Genomic DNA, 16,976 nt, shown 5'->3' on the forward strand with positions numbered 1-16,976 from the left:
CTTCCGTTATAGATACACATGCAGCTCTATTTTGCATATGCTGTAAACCAAGATCAAGATATAGCGTCTTGTTAATAGCGGGTCCCCACACAGATATAAGGCATACATATATGTGTAGCTACCGTGATTCTAAATCTAACATGATGATTTAGTGTTAATTTGAGCACTTGTGCAGTAAAACATTAATAAATTTGTTGTGACCAATGAGTCGTGAACTTGCTGTATACTAGCTGGCTTCTCAACAATTCCTAGAAATTGTTATAGAAAACCCTCGGACTTCCCCCAGACACTATAGCTACTAATGTGTGGTAAACAAAGCTATAAAATTTAATAATGCGTGTGGTTAGCTACACTCGGGTCACAGTGTAGGTTGTGAGCATGTTGAACATCTGGCTGAGCTCATCATTCGGATTCTTAGGTGTCGTGCTCCTTTACCGACGATTCGACTGGTTCTATAGCTGGTTGTGTCTGATAATCGGTACAATAGGATGTTACTTTCCAATGGTGTTGATTTTCCCTTATTTCCTAATTGTATGGAGAGTGGTAGTAGGGCGCTACATCCACACAAATTCTCAGTTGTTTATCGGTGAACGTCGAGGAGATTCGAAGCCAAAAGTGTATGAAGAAGAAGACGATGAAACTGACTCGTTTTCTAATTCTTTGTCTCACTGGATAGTAGCTATAAAAATACCAGCCGAAGCGGATAGTTTGGAGGAGCCGACCGAAGAGAACCATGAAGATTCAGGTTATTTAATGGCGCATGCTGTGGATGAGGTAATATCTGGTCGCGGGAAGAAAATAAACTTCAGAAAGAAGGCCACACCTGAGCTAGAAAAAGACTATGTATTGCATCACGTGGGTTGGGTGACACGTAAACAACGTGAACGTCACATAGCTGAGGTTGTTGACAATGAACCAATGGTGTCAGGTTATTCATGTCAGGAATTTGCTGTGGACATAGCATTTCAAATTTCCTGCTCAAGAACATACACCTACATTAAGAGCATAACATTGGTACGTCTACGAACCATGGTATATTATACACTAGTGTTGTGCAGTGCTCTAGTCTTTCTGTTGAAGGAGTGTTTTGATCAGCCGATTACTGTGATAGTTGAAGTTAACCCTCAACTGTTCAACCCTGCTACCATAACAAACCTGTTTATTGCCACAGAGGTTTACCGGCTGGGGTATACCAACCTGCGACAAGAGAAAGATTGGAAAAGTGGATTGATTGATCGGCTCAATGTGTACTTCAATATTATCCCATTTGTGGACAAACTAAAGTTGGCCTTGTTGCTGTCATTTAGTATTGTAGTTCAGCTATGGATGAAGAACATCATGTTAACGGTATTTGTGTTGATGGTATGTATCATTATGGCAAAGGTATAGCCAACATGATCAGTCACTGCAAGCTACACTTTTATTCTTACCACTTCATCTGCATAGGTCACTTTTGTATTATTTTTATGGTATAGCTACACTGTATTTTAAGATAAACTACATTTTATATATTATAGTCTTAATGCCATGCCCAGTAATCTGACTAGTTATACATACTGTATCATGTTACATTATTCATCTGATAATGGACCATAATGCCATGTTTGCTATATACATTGTGTTCCTATAATTGACTACATGTGGAGTTTTGAAATGCATAACAAGCTAAGCATGATTATTGATAACATACACATGGATGCATAATGGGTGTATACTGTAGTAGCACTGATGTTAGAGTTATATAACTTCTGTTAAAAGCAGTATAATTATGTATACATTCAATGTTCCTGTTATATACTAATCTATTTGCCATAGTACTGACCATTATATTTAATTGTATTAATATCCAGGGGCGAATCCAGGGTTTGGCAAGGGGGGCACCAAGGTAGTAAACATAATTATGGAGCAGGGGTTCATAGCCCCCCAGAAACTACAGGGTGTATCCATTCACTGGATTGGCATATTTTTGGTTTTTGCACATTCTGTGGTTAAAATTTATTGAGTCTCACAAGCCAAGGGTCCTGAGGGAACCTACAGCCCACGACTAAATGCTGAATATGAGCAGTGGAGTATGCGATAACTGTCTTAATAATTTTGCTGTGATTTAATATGTCCTAGAATACTTATTCCTTACCCTGGTGTATAGTAATGCTGTAGGGAATGTATATCAGCAATAGTTAACCAGCGATCAACTTGCCAGTTGACAAGATATCCTTAGTGTGAGCTCAAGGAGCAACCTATGTGTAGTATAGTCTTGCGTGGCAAGACCTTTACTTCTGGAGAAAGGCTTACTGATTAGAAATTTTTTTAGCCTGTGCTTAATTATAATCATTGTGTCCCGCGGCACTGAAAACAAGTCTGCCCATGCTAGCTCAATTCCTGAGCTCACACTAAGGATATCTTGAAGGATATGGTTAATTATACATCCCCTACAGCATTACTGTACACCAGGGTAGGGAATAAGTGTTGTAGGACATAATAAATCACAGCAAAAATATTAAAAGACAGTTATCGCATACTCCACTGCTCATATTCAGCATTTAGTAGTGGGCTGTAGGTTCCTTCAGGACCCTTGACTTGTGAGACTCAATAAATGTTAACCACAGCATGTGCAAAAACCAAAAAATATACCAGTCCAGTAGTCCAGTCCAGTAGTCCAGTCCAGTAGTCCAGTCCAGTAGTCCAGTCCAGTAGTCCAGTCCAGTAGTCCAGTCCAGTAGTCCAGTCCAGTGAATGGATGCACCCGAATCTACAGGTACTTCATATGTTTCAGAACTGTAATTTTTGGTATAGAACAGTTTTATGCAAAACTATGTAAATAATAGCAATAAACCATGCTACATTGATCAGTAGGGATCAGTGACAGTCATAAGTAGTTAAGTTACCTGTCAACTGTCATAATAATTATATTGTAGAATGAAATACAAAGGACCATGCACATGTTATCTGTTAAGAATCTCTACAGTTGCTGAGTATGTATGATCTGCAGCATCATCCCATGGGCACAATTAGCCGCTACTAGCCAGCTAGGAATTTTGCAGTGTTACATGTGGTGGCTGTTCTAATAGAGTATTTGACTGACTGTTCTATTTGAATATCTCAAATTTTGGGGGGAGGGGGACACAGCAAGGTCATTTGCAAAATGATGTGTGTGTGTGTGTGTGTGTGTGTGTGTGTGTGTGTGTGTGTGTGTGTGTGTGTGTGTGTGTGTGTGTGTGTGTGTGTGTGTGTGTGTGTGTGTGTGTGTGTGTGTGTGTGTGTGTGTGTGTGTGTGTGCAGCTAGTGGAACATGTTGTGGATGATGGCAGATCCTACATACATGCAGAGTTTGCAATTTAACATGATCAGGGCTGGGCTATAGTTGTATAAACTTAATCCTGGAATAGATGGACAGCTATGCTGTGGAAATTGGACCTGTTGCAACAATGAAGTGACAAAGTGAACACTTTCTCTTGAGACGGTACAGTCAATGCCTGAGTTACTCTTAATCCATCTGTTTTGTTCTGCAACTGACCACTGTAGAGGCAATTATTATAACTTAAAAGATCAAGATGCTCTAACAGAGCAGTTACATACATCACATTTATTATTATTATAGGGTAAGTGAGTGCTCTATTAGAGTATCTCAATCTTTTGTGGCTTTATGTTAGCAGCATTTGAGAGGTGCAGAGAATTTTATGTTTTACTGCAAGTAAAATTTATGAGTTTTACTTTATAACTGAAAATCATTCTATTTTTCCTGATTCCTTTTACCACTTATTATTCCTGAAATTAGTCCGGCATACTGTGTGGGTCCCTACTTATGTACCTTTCCCTCCCTCACCCACCCACATGCACACACAGAGAGCAACAACTCAAACAGACCACTGAGTGTACTCCAGCAGATCAGCTTATAGCCACTTATTGTTGATTTTAATTATATTTCAGATCCCTCACCTGCATTGCTATATCTCACCACCTATTATTATAACATCATGCAAGTTCTCATCATTATTCCATTATATCAATGGTTATATAACAATTGTATGGAAGTAAATAAACTAACTAGCTCAAATAGCTAGGCATATATGGGAAGGCAGGATAGATGTAAAACTCATTTCAATGTTAGAGTAGTGGTCGTTAATCCTTTCACTTCTTGAGATAAGATCAAGATAGCTACTCTAATAGAGCATTCAGCTCACCCTAATAAAACAGCCAGTCCATGTAAAATAATTGTAATGAATAACAAGCCACCCGCTGGCATGGGTTAAGCTAACATTCCTGATCTGAAACATAAAATTAACAATAGGTGGCCTAATTATAAAATATCAACTCTAGTAGTAAACAGCATGCAGCACTTAACAGTATTTTTTACAGGACAACACTTCTTAGATCTCTTTTATATTAACTTTATAGATTCCTCATATTTACATTGCAATTAGTAATTAATTTAACTGTAGATGGAGGCATTTTAACCGAACAAGCATAAAGTTTGCAGTGTCTACTCTTACAATGTGAATGAATGATACTGTATTAAAATTGATAGCAAATCATAATTACTCAGGTGTGCAACTGAGCCATAAATTGTTGTGTATGTCCATATCAACAGTAAGAAAGTGAACATCCTAATAGAATTCTTAGAGAAATCTTTGCTCTGCTGCATAATGTATGTACACTTGAGATCAGACAAGGATACAGGCTTGTTTATTTCATGCTAATGTTTAGACTTTTAAAAATGATTTAGCTTACATTCCGTATGATTACAAACCAGTTTACGCTCCTAGTGGGATACCAGACCCAGTTACTCAGTAAAACTAACAAGACCTTATGCAAAGACAAGTAGTTATTTTAACTCATTTACCCCACGGACTACTTCAAATTGGAGCAAAATTAATGTAGAAGATGTATCTGTACTAGTAGAAGAATTTAAAGATGTTTTAAGTGTTGCTTTTGTAAATTAGCATGGTGTGGTTAAAATATTCATAACATAGCCTTGTAACTTTAATGGATCAATACATGAAAATTTTAGAATTTCAATGTTATCTGAATGATTTTCAATGCATCACAGGTCAAGAAGAGGCTTAGTTTTAACTTACTAAATGGTATTCTATCTAGCCTTTTCAATGTTCTATTATAGAGTAGTTGACTGTCATTTGTAACATGGTAGATGTGATAATGTTTGAGTGCCACAAAGCTAGGAGATATTTATAAGAAATCAGTGTGGTGATAAGTACAACAACTGATGATTGTGTGTTTAATGTAGTCGTTGCATTGATAATTGCCAAAATAGTTGAAATCTTATCTTGTGATATCTCCCTGTTAAATATTAGAATTACAGTCAAACCTCTCTAATCCAAGACTCAGGGGGAGCCATAAATTTTGCTGGATTAAGGAGGTTATTGGATTATCAATTTACCTCTGTAATCCAATGTTGTACAATATCTAGAATTATGTTGGATTGCACAGTAAATTACAGGTAAAACGGATCATACTAAGTTTTTAACATGAATTAATTTTAGAATTTGCAAGTATTACAGTTTATTGTCAACCAATTAAATGCTTTGGTATAAAAGTGATTTTCTGTGATTGTTTCTAATGCTGCTATTATTCTCTGTTGGATTACAAAGGTTGAAAACAATGTATTTCCAAGTCAGGGAATCAAATTTTGTGTCAAATTACAGAGTAGCTACAGAGGTGTCAGATTGCAGAGATTGTTTTCTATACAAAAGTGTTGCTAATGACATTTTGGTTGGATGGATGGAGAGGATTAGAGAGGTTTGACTGTACAATAATAGTGTGTGTTTGTGCATATGTGTGTTTATATAGTGTGCTTGTGCTGTACGTTTGTATATATGTATACATGTTTTACACATGCCTGTACTGCATAACTTTGTACTAGCTAGTGGACAATGTATATTATGTCATCATTGTCATGTCAGTTGACAGATACCCAACCAGCTAACATGGTCAGCAGCCAACCAGCATTTAGCTACATAGCTATAGCCATATATAGCCTTAACTTAGAGAATGGGAAGGGGGTGCATGCATGGGTGACACTAAATGAAGCACAGACAGGGGTGTAGCCAGGATTTTGTGAAGTGCATGGGGTTTCAACAGCAGTATTGAGTTACCAGAAGTGGGGGTGCAGCCCCCAGCTGCTGAGAGACTTTCAGTATTTAGAGGGAAGACCATCGTGATTATGATGAATGTGTACAACAAAAAAGTATGTGAATCCTCGGACTAACATGCGACCACAGATCTGATCTACACAGTAGTCAGTTGTGAGCATGGCAAGGAATAATGAATCAAAACTAAGCAAATTGCTATATTTTATGCAAAAAGTACATTAATTATAATGCATATCAGTACCCTGAGATGAAGCTAGTTCTAGATAAAGCTACCTATATAGTAGAAACAGTCAGCATAACACATACATAGAGACACATAATATAGTAATCTGTAAGTGATAGTTATCTCACTGGTATAGGAACCATGAATCCACTGATACAAATGTCATGACTTACAATCAAAATATTATAACTATACCAATATGCATAGCATGAATTCATTTGCATAATGTTAGAATGTCTGAAAAACTTCATATGGATATTTACATGCAGAGTATATGTGACTGCTCTATTAGAGAATATCAATCTTTTTAACAAGCTCTGAAGAGGGGTCATGTTACCTCTGTAAATTCTTCTCTGAGCTATGAATGCAAGCTTTATCGATTGTTGTGCTGTGCCATTACACTATATTACTCACTTATTTTGTCCTGTCACACTAAATGGTGTGTTAGGATCCTACTTATAGAAGTCATAATTTTACAGGGGGTTCCTGAACCCCTTGGAACCCCCCCCCCTCTATGCTCCTGACAGGTGTAGTTTGGATTAAAATCAATAGTATTTTGTCTACATGATTCATTATTATGGTTTGACTTAAACATGCGACCGAATTTTGCCTTAATGTCACATTTTACAACTGGAATGTTAATTGAATAGTATAAGATATCACAAACTTGTACTCAGCTTTACAGTGATTAGATCAGTACTTTTTCAGTAGTCAGTACCTTGAATTACAAGAAATTCTACGAAATATTTTAACAGGTGCATAAGTTGACACATACTGTAAGTGCAGATTTCTATGTATTTCAAATGAGACTGATTTTCCAAAATCCGGTCATACACACACACACGCACGCACGCACACACACACACACACACACACGTGCACACGCACACTACCACATGTGGTATGTGATCTCACTCACGGTAAGATATAGAAGTGCCAATAGCTAATTGGCAACTGATATGCATGGTGCAGGGTATAGCAAATAAAATAGCATTGAAGTTACTGCATGCATGCATGCTTCCTATAACTGACATGATAGTCACAGACTCAAGTTTTGTATGGCACACCAAGAAACAAAAAAAAACAAAAAACAAAAACAAAAAAACAATATACATATAGGAAGCACAGCTCAAATACACAGGCCCAAGGGCAGGGCTGGGGCATAAACGGTCCACAGCTTTAGCCATATAATACTGAAAAGTCCAGCATTTTAGTAGCAAAAGTCCAACTTAAAAATCTTTAATGACTGAAATGACACCATGCCAGAGTACGTCAGACGACTCTAACTTCTGAATCAGTAAACAACACCATAAGGTCCACTTTTTCATCTAAATTAAGAAACTACCCAGATAAAGTCTGGCTACATCCCTAATGCTAGCTACGCCGGGACTGAACATGTACTGTTGACATTGTGCCAAAGTTAGTCTTTTGCAGTTTAGTGCATGGATGCATCAGCTCTGCAGATTAGCTAATCATTAAAGATAGCAGTCGATTAGTTTATGGAGGCAGCGATATATGATCTGACTGATTTTCTATAGCTTCTCAGGATAGTACCTATAGCTAGCAAGTATATAGAGCAGCACAGTCTAACTAGGGCTACTGGTATTACTTACACGTATTAAACTTTCTAACTGCATATACCGCATGCATGCAGCTGCAGAATACTAAAAGTGAAGAATATAATTATTATGAACAGTTGAATAATTATACTTTTGTATTACATGGGTTGGCTGCATGTAGCTATAGTTATACAGTACGTATAACTATCTATACTGCAATCAAGATTTAACTTTCGTAATGCATATAGCTAGCTAGCTAGATATTGTAGCAGTTGCATTTGACTACTTAACTATGCAAGTGAGTGTTATAGGGTTGAGGTCGATTTTCTACCTTATATGCATCAACTTGGTTTTCTACCGCGATACAGCCTACGCGCAAGATCATAGCGCGATTGATAGAACCATAGAGCCTGAAGTAAGAGGCAGTGAAGTTGTGGAAACTGTTGTAAGTCGAATAGAGCGATCGGCGATCTTCGAAAATGACTATGGCTACATTCGCCGCATCGCTTGGGTGGAGACGAGGGATGGGCTGAGTCGCACTGCAACCTTTAGGAATGGATATCATGGAGGATTATGGCAAGTAGACGAAGTGGTATTTCAGGAGACTATAGACACAGTGACATACCCACAACTTCTTGAGAAGTATCAGCAAATACAAGTTGAGTTCGCAATCGACTGGTCTACAACGAGATGGGAGGACCTAAGGAAGCCATTGTATTCTGGATTAGCCGTCTATCTGTACATGGTCACTATTATTGGTATTAATGAGAGCATTCCACTCAATATTCATGATCAAGCTGATCACTGGAAGAGGAATTACAGGCTCCACGTTGAGGTTACCGTGGAGGAATTTGTCACCTTGGTTGGCGAGCTGGAAACAATGACTGTCGGTACGTTCGGGGGTAAATTACTACTAGGTCTTATTGTCGGGGAAGTGCTACATGAAACTAGCTACGTACACGGTCATTTGCTATATAGTATCCTGGTACTTCTTCACTTGATCAATATCGAGATCGATATGTCTTAAATTGAATGATTGGCCACTCGAGTAGATTCTTTGTTCACATTTTTATTTGCACTAAAATTTATGACCCACACCATGCAGCTATATATAGTTACTGTGTAAGAGGTAAGGATTTAGTACAAGGTAGCTATTAAGCTATGTAAGAGCATGCAATACAAAGGAGGGTATGATTCTGAATAAGGTCATTAAAGTACCTGCAGCAGTGTGCAACTGCTACACAATCACGTGATAAATAATGATGCTGAAATGGTCAGCATAGTGAATAAAATCATGCGGAAGAATATCTATACGTGCAGGTAGGAAAATGGAAAAGAATGAATCTATCATCCGTATATGCTCTGATAGTATTGATTATCGGTAGGTTACATACAAACACTAGTCATGAACATTTTCATGAAGTGTATACCCACTGATGCGCAACATACAAAGTCCTACTATAATTATGTTTATGTTACTATTAGCAAGAGTATATAATAAAAATATTAATATTTTTATTATGTACTCTTGCTATTAGCTATATCACATACATATATATATTCTCATATATCTTGTTTGCTTATACATGTAGACTGCCACAGGGACATTGATTTGTACATTGTATTGGACAGCTCTGGAAGCATTGGCAGTACATCTTATGAAATAGCAAAGGACTTTTTAGTAGACGTGGTTAGTGGGTTTATAATAGGAGAGAACAATGTTAGAGTTGGACTGGTAAGATATGGAACTACTGCAGAGCTGATTTTTGATTTGGATGACTCATTTGATAAAGATGTGATACTAAACGCTATTAGGTCTGTAGGTTATCTTGATGCAGGAAATACAGCTACTGGTGATGGAATATTGTTAATGGCTGAATATGGCTTTACTGCAACCAGTGGAACTCGTCCACCCAACCTCGCCATTCCCCATGTTGGTATAGTACTCACTGATGGTCATTCTAATCATGGAGTAAGTGTGACTACAGCTGCCTCAATAGCCAGAAATCAGTCAATTCAAATGTTTGCTTTTGGAATTGGTGGTGGAATAAATGATGTGGAGTTACTGGAAATAGCTGGATCACAAGATAGGGTATTTAGAGTAGATGATTTTACTAACATTAATGATGCTAGGGCATTGATAGTTCAGGGATCTTGCAAATGTAAGTAATGTTACACAATTGCTGTTGTGCAATGCATGCATTGTTTCATTGTGGTCTGATATGTGGATAATGTGGTCATACAGTGTATATGTATGTGGCAAATGTAATATAAACAGCTGCACTATATTCCATTAATAGCTTAGTTACGTTACTAAGTTTAGTGAAAACACAAGAACTATGTGGTAGACTGGGTGTTAGCCAATAAGTTCCACTTTGTTAAAACAAAATTTACCCTCAGTACCTATGCATGCTGATGTGAACCACCAAAGCATGATGGAAGTAAATATAATTTGGTACCTGTACATGTGCTTGCAATGTGTTAATTAGGAATTGGCTATTACAAATACTTGTCTGATGATGTACATTAAACTCTGTATGTATGTATAGTAGTTAATTGTACTGTAATGTACACTGTAGCTAATGTAAAGGCTTACACAAACACAACATATGAAGGAAACCTTGCTGTAACAGAGCGCAGGTCATTTGAGTTCACAATTCCAGAAGAGGGTATTTCAATACAAGTAGAAGTCACTACAGGACTTGTGATACTGTATGGATCATACAGCAACCCCGACCCCAGTCCAATATGGCATGACGTTCTTATTAGAGGAATAGATCACAGTCGGGACGTGTTCATACCCCACCCAACAGTGAACAAGAAGAAAAGACAAGTTGTACAAGCTGTGCCATTTTACTGTAACTTGATTGGGGTACATAACAACAGTACCTTTAGTATTTCTGCTGCTAATGGAAATGTTTGTAATTGTGGATGTATTCGATAACGTTATTACTGAATTGTTTTACAAACAGAATGTATAATTGTAGCCATGTAACTTTTAGTGTGTTGTGATTGACTGGCTGTACGTATGTAAACAATGTACTAGCTATGGTGACAGAAGGTTTATATACATGTATGACATAATAGTGCATGTGCTGGATCTTTTCAAACATACATCTCCAACTTCAGTGATCATGCAAGGCATTGACCTCCATGTTCTTTATGCATGGTAATTTCACTTTATGATATGCATATAGCTACATCGATTCTATGACCACTTCGACATGGTTCCATGAAGCCTGATTTCACAAATGAATAGAAATGACTAAATTTACATTTGAGGCATTTGCAGGTCAGTACTTTGTATAATTTAGGCAGTACATACATAAAAACCACCAATGGCCTCATGGTTACATTTTAACCTAAAAGTTATTATAACCTTTGAGCCCAAATTATTTTAATCATGGACCATAATGATCAGTGCTAATTCATCATGAACAGCCATATTGGTCATGTATGATGTAAATACAATATTATTTATCATTTTACATGATTAACATCTATCTAATTACACAGGTGTATAGCAATACCTGCATGTCTATTTTGATGTTGGGTAGACACTTATAGTTGCTCTTCTCAAGTACAGATACCATAATTATGTCAAGAGTTAATAATAGTAGGGAAGGAGAGTGTCTAATGCTCAATAGGCCTGTATAAAATGAGCGCGTAGAGCACCCCGCTTATTATCGTATACCTTTGTAATTTCCTATAGTGCTGATGACTGCAATAAACACGTTATGTCACATTTTGTATGGCCTTGCAAAATCGATAGTTGGTGAGAAAGCAGTGATGCGAAGATGGCTACTACAGGGAGTGATGGAAGAACCAGAGAGAAATCGTTCATAACTTTCATCTGGCGCTTTTTCTTAGGTTGGGATTCTTCAGGCTGTGTTTCATCGGCGCCGCTTCTTTTCCTTGCCATTGCTTTCGTCTGACACTTCTTCTTCGTTACTTCCGGCTCATCACTCCTCGACTGACGCTTCTTCTTGGGCCTTATACCTCGGGACGTGGCTGAACGGTAGATTCGTGATGTAATTCTACCTGTGCTTCCGAGCGTGCTTCATCTCCGCTTTTCCTCATTGATCTTCTCTGACGCTTCTTCTTGCTAGGCTGCATGAACTGTTTCTGCTTCAATTTCGGCCAGTAGTATACCTAGGGCTGTTCATCACATATCGACATGTTTGATTGCACACGTTGCTCACGAGACTGATTCGTGAACAGCTAGTAGTATCGATAACGTCCTTCTGCGGCGTGCCTCATTTCACATCTCCCTTCATGCAATCAACACGTCTGGCCAAGAAGCCAGATTGTCTTACGCGCTCATTTTATACAGGCCTATTGAGCGTTAGACACTCTCCCTCCCTACTATTATTAACTCTTGCTTCTATGCTGGAACTATTGCAATGACCCACTTTAACCACCCATAGACACATATCAAGACTACACATGTTCTACAACTCTATTTACCATCTTACAGCAGTACAGTAACCACCTTATTTCTCCAGAACCCAACGATCTAACCATCAGTACTACCCTCTACATTTCATTACACCTACTGTATTACCAATTGTGATTATTACAAATGTGACCGGATTTACGAAAAGGGTCTTCCACACACATCCAATTTACCAACTTTAACAACTCATAACGTCAGATTGGAAAAGGCTTTTGACTTAAAATTTAGTCAGTAGTGAGCACCAGCATAGCTTAGTGGATGGAGAAAATTTCAGGTTAATGTGTTTCTTGCTTGCTACATTATGGTCCTCCACGTTTATAGAATTGGATGTGTGTGGAAGACCCCTTTTCGTAAATCCGGTCATAAATATAGCTTTTCCCTAGAACAATCCAAGATTGGAATGATTTACCTAGTGACTTGATTGAAAGTAACACTCTACCCCTGTTTAAATCCAAGCTGTAAGCAATAATTAACTCAACTCTTGATTGACTTTTTATATCAAATATCATTCTATAGATATATGATTGTATTTTGGGCTGGTGCCCTGGATGCATGAGACACTGTCTATCTGTACGGTAAATTAAAATTAATAAATAAATAAATAACTTACAGTAAGAAACCAAATTACAAACACAACAGAGCAACAAAAACATAATTAATTATTATACATTAACATGGAAATACATCACATGGAAAGTACAGAAAAAAAATTAACAATACAGAGTGTTCTAGAACTTCGATTTGCTTGATTTTTCATGTAAATACAGGGTAGACCACTATTACATTGTTGTGTGCCTTCTTTTCACCCTTGACATATTGATATTGTTGCAATTAACTGTGTTGTTCATACAGACCGCTTGTCTTTTTCACAAGGAGATTAGCATATTAAGACTTAAGGCCTATGTATGTACTGTACTTTAAGGCTTTAAAGTATGTAACAGATCAATATTATAATCTACTGACATAATCAATATTATAATCTACTGACGTAATATTATACCCTCACATACATAATTTCCAGCAATGGTGAATATAATATACTTAAGCAAGTTGGTGCCTCGGGTGGTTATTAAGACCTACAGTATAGCTAACCAGGTTATAGGTCAGTATAATACATACATATTATATTTTTACATATACAATAATTATTGTGCTACATTATCCTTATTATGTACAGGTGTAAGTGCATGAAGATATAAAATTATTAGGCAGACATAAAAGTGTTTATGTGATATCATTTCTCAAGGATGCTATGATCTGCAATATCTCTAATTCACGAATAAGAGTTTTGACAAAAGTGCACAGATCAGTAACCTAAAAATATTAAAATGTTCAATTGTTCATTCTAATTTTAAATTTGTTGCAACATCCAGTATAAACATTAAGCGTTTATAAAACTGCAATATCTGCACACCAAAAAAAACAACAAAAAAAACACTTAATTTTCCTGATCACAAAGCATGCAGTGTGAAGATCTTAGTATTGTACTATAAGTATGTATACACCAAAATTCCTTTGATCTGCTCACACAAAGTGCTAATCAATTACAATACTGATGGTAAGATATTTTTCTATCATAATCAGTTGCATGTGTTTACTGCATTCTATACATATTATTGGCATAGCTAGACTTTTATGTATCCCTGTGTGCAGGACAAAATGCCCTGTGGTCAGGGCTCTAGTTGTCTTACTATTGAACGAGCAAGATGCACTTTACATTGTGGGTTTCAATGATCTCCTGTGGCTTACAATTGAGACTCCTGTGGCTCTCAATTGAAACCAATTGAATCCCACAATCAAAATTGTCTATTATTATTATCATTATTGTAACACTTAAGCCACAAGTAGTCTTAGTCTATACCAATGATTCAGTTGCAAGAAAAGTAAGGTGCACTTTAGCATGGATCTTTCCTACATACACACCCTAGTTCCTTAGCTAATAGTGCATATACAACTCATTTTTAGGGTGGTATATACTGTACACATTTATCATGGTTACCTATCAACGCCTTGCTATAAATTAATTTTTAAGCTGTGTACATGTATTACAGTCTGTAGGTCATATGTGATATCCTTAAGAAATGCATATCTTCACTTGAGGTTAATTTTTACCAGTCAAACTCATTATACTATATAATTATGTATTTCAGCATGAGCATTTTGGCTATGTGCTCTGTCAGTAGTTGTTGGACTGATTGTGCAGTGATGCAGCAGTTATCTGTCTGGAAATGGAAGGGATGCCTGGTCATTGGGCTATCTATATAATGTACAATTGTCCAGGTTTCTCAGCACTGATTTGTCTCATACATGTATTAGGTGAGGGACTTAGTGAATGTATTAAGTATATTCTTCATCAGAAAAAGGCCCACCTGACAGCCCATGTTTAATACTCTAGAAAGCATCCAGTATACAATTTCAATTTAAAGGCTAAACTTTTTTAAAAGCTTGGCTGTTACTTTTGCATGGATAGAAGATCTTATATAATCTAAGTAGGAGTGAAAAACAATAGTGGTATAATTTATAGGTGAGCCATTAAGTACAATGCAAGTTCATTCCTGTTTTGAACTATGGCTACAATATATACGAAAAGCTCCTGGACCAGTTATACAGCAGGATATTCCATTACATTTTTCAAGTATTCATATGTATAGTTTGCTTACAGTTATGGCTATTGCTGACTGGCACATTCGCTAAGAGTTATGATGGTAGCTTTCTTACACACATTATACCAGTTGTCTAGCTTTAATTTATGTTATACATCCTGTAATTGTTTTACAGCACTTGTTGATCATTTGTCTGTCAACCAATAATATATTAATTTGGACAAATCTGTAGTTCTAGTAGTCAGGCTGATATATGATTTGTTAAACACAGGTGCAGTCAACTATGACAGCAATAATAGAAAAAAAGTACAGTACACTAACGCTTATATACGTACAAATAGGAATACTGCCATATAAATATGTACTTCAATGCAACGACTGCATACAATTAAACAAAAATCAACACAACTGCATGCATGTTGATATCACTCAGATCCTATTTGGACATCAACCCTTATTAGATGTGAATGCTTTGCATGCTAGCATGCAAAGGTGTATAGATAGGGTTTATGCATGCCATTTGATCCAAGATATTACTACGTTATAGATGCTGAGACTTTCATCATTGTATAGCTTTTTGGCCACAACTAGCCCTTTTTTTAGCCCCTGTCTGATACTGTTGTTGGTAGGTCAATATTTGACTTCTTATGAGATAGATAGATGTGCACAGACCATCATGAGATAGTAACAGAAAAATAGTTTCAATATTTATCATACACTAATTTTAGTCATTTATTTATTTGAAGCAATTAAATACTTCAATGCTTTCAGCTAATTGAGATCTAAAATTTCTTGTATATATATGGCTCATTCACAATATGAGAGAGAGTAATCAGCTTTACAGTATCTGTACACTACAACAATGTAACACTAAGACTGGTCACCCCACTACATAGGCTAGGTTACAAATTATGACATTAAGTTTGTTGTTTAATATTTGACATGTTTGTTTCAGCAGCACTTTGTGGACAACTCATTTCCTATGGTGCTATAATGGTGAAAAAATCATGAGAAACTAAAAGAAATAGTCAATTTAGTATTAATGTTTATGTAAACTGTTACAGTGTCTACTGGATTATACAAGGGAAGATTTCTTAATGGACTCTAAGTTTTAAATGTACATGGTATATCACCTTATCTATTAATTTTCCATGCCCACCTAATCAAGTAAACAATGTAGTGAGAACATTGGAAGCCTTTGATCTCGGTCATGAACACTTCTCTACACACAATTTTAACTGTATGTATTCATACGTACCACAAAAATACATCTTGATATGTAATATCTAATCAAAAACAGCCAAGCTGTAAAAAAAGGAGTGCGGCCCTTGAAAAGGCTATGGTGAAAAAAGATGTGAAATCCAAGGTGGCGGCCAAGAAATGGCTGTGATGGTAGGTTAATGGTAAAAATTTTAATAACGACAATTCAGGTGAATTTGGTGCCGCTTGGTCAATTGGCACAAAATTCACCTGAATTATCGTTATTAAAATTTTTACCATTAACCTACCATCACAGCCATTTCTTGGCCGCCACCTTGGATTTCACATCTTTTTTCACCATAGCCTTTTCAAGGGCCACACTCCTTTTTTTACAGCTTGGCTGTTTTTGATTAGATTTCACTTCTTTTTGTATTTGTATATCCCAAAGCCGGCCTATGGCCAGCTTTGGGGCTTTTTAACCTATATAATTTTCTTTACCACAGGAAATAGAAAAAGATGAAGCAGATTTTATAAATACTTTAACTCATTCTGATTCTATCAGTAAATGTACAAATTATATATATAATGCAAATATCAAGAGTTCATTATATTATGAACTCTTGCATATATTTATTATATGTCAATTAATCCCCACCGGATAATTTGCAGCTGATCTCTCTACTGGGTGACTTGAAATGTAGCTGAACTCTCTACAGGGTGATCTGCTTGTACGTAGATGAACTCTTTATAGGATTCTCTCTCCAGGGTGACTTGACTCTAGCTGAACTCTCTGCAGGGTTATCTGTTTGTAGTTGAATTCTCTATGGG

General features: G+C 36.7%; 2 protein-coding genes across 2 annotated transcripts; both read left to right on the forward strand.

Moving 5' to 3' along the window:
• Positions 1 to 331: 331 nt before the first annotated feature.
• On the forward strand, positions 332 to 1,610 carry LOC136269349 (uncharacterized). Its single transcript, XM_066064901.1, has one exon. The coding sequence runs from the start codon at positions 379 to 381 to the stop codon at positions 1,387 to 1,389; it is 1,011 nt and encodes a 336-aa protein (XP_065920973.1). The 5' UTR covers positions 332 to 378; the 3' UTR covers positions 1,390 to 1,610.
• Positions 1,611 to 8,148: 6,538 nt separating this feature from the next.
• LOC136269303 (uncharacterized) lies at positions 8,149 to 10,959 on the forward strand. The gene is made up of 3 exons (XM_066064850.1): positions 8,149 to 8,779; positions 9,482 to 10,051; positions 10,469 to 10,959. Exons 1-3 carry the CDS (start codon positions 8,182 to 8,184, stop codon positions 10,831 to 10,833), a joined length of 1,533 nt encoding a protein of 510 aa, XP_065920922.1. The 5' UTR covers positions 8,149 to 8,181; the 3' UTR covers positions 10,834 to 10,959.
• The last annotated feature ends 6,017 nt before the right edge of the window (positions 10,960 to 16,976 follow it).

The sequence above is a fragment of the Dysidea avara genome, chromosome 1, assembly GCF_963678975.1.
Source record: "Dysidea avara chromosome 1, odDysAvar1.4, whole genome shotgun sequence".
NCBI lineage: Eukaryota > Metazoa > Porifera > Demospongiae > Dictyoceratida > Dysideidae > Dysidea > Dysidea avara.

What these genes read in the sequence shown, in the direction of transcription:
- LOC136269303 (XM_066064850.1), top strand. Translation starts at nt 8,182, where the DNA reads ATGCAAGTGAGTGTTATAGGGTTGAGGTCGATTTTCTACCTTATATGC. An exon ending in GCTGGAAACAATGACTGTCG is followed by an intron (nt 8,780 to 9,481) that starts GTACGTTCGGGG and finishes TTATACATGTAG; the next exon opens with ACTGCCACAGGGACATTGAT. An exon ending in AGTTCAGGGATCTTGCAAAT is followed by an intron (nt 10,052 to 10,468) that starts GTAAGTAATGTT and finishes TGTACACTGTAG; the next exon opens with CTAATGTAAAGGCTTACACA.
- LOC136269349 (XM_066064901.1), top strand. Translation starts at nt 379, where the DNA reads ATGTTGAACATCTGGCTGAGCTCATCATTCGGATTCTTAGGTGTCGTG.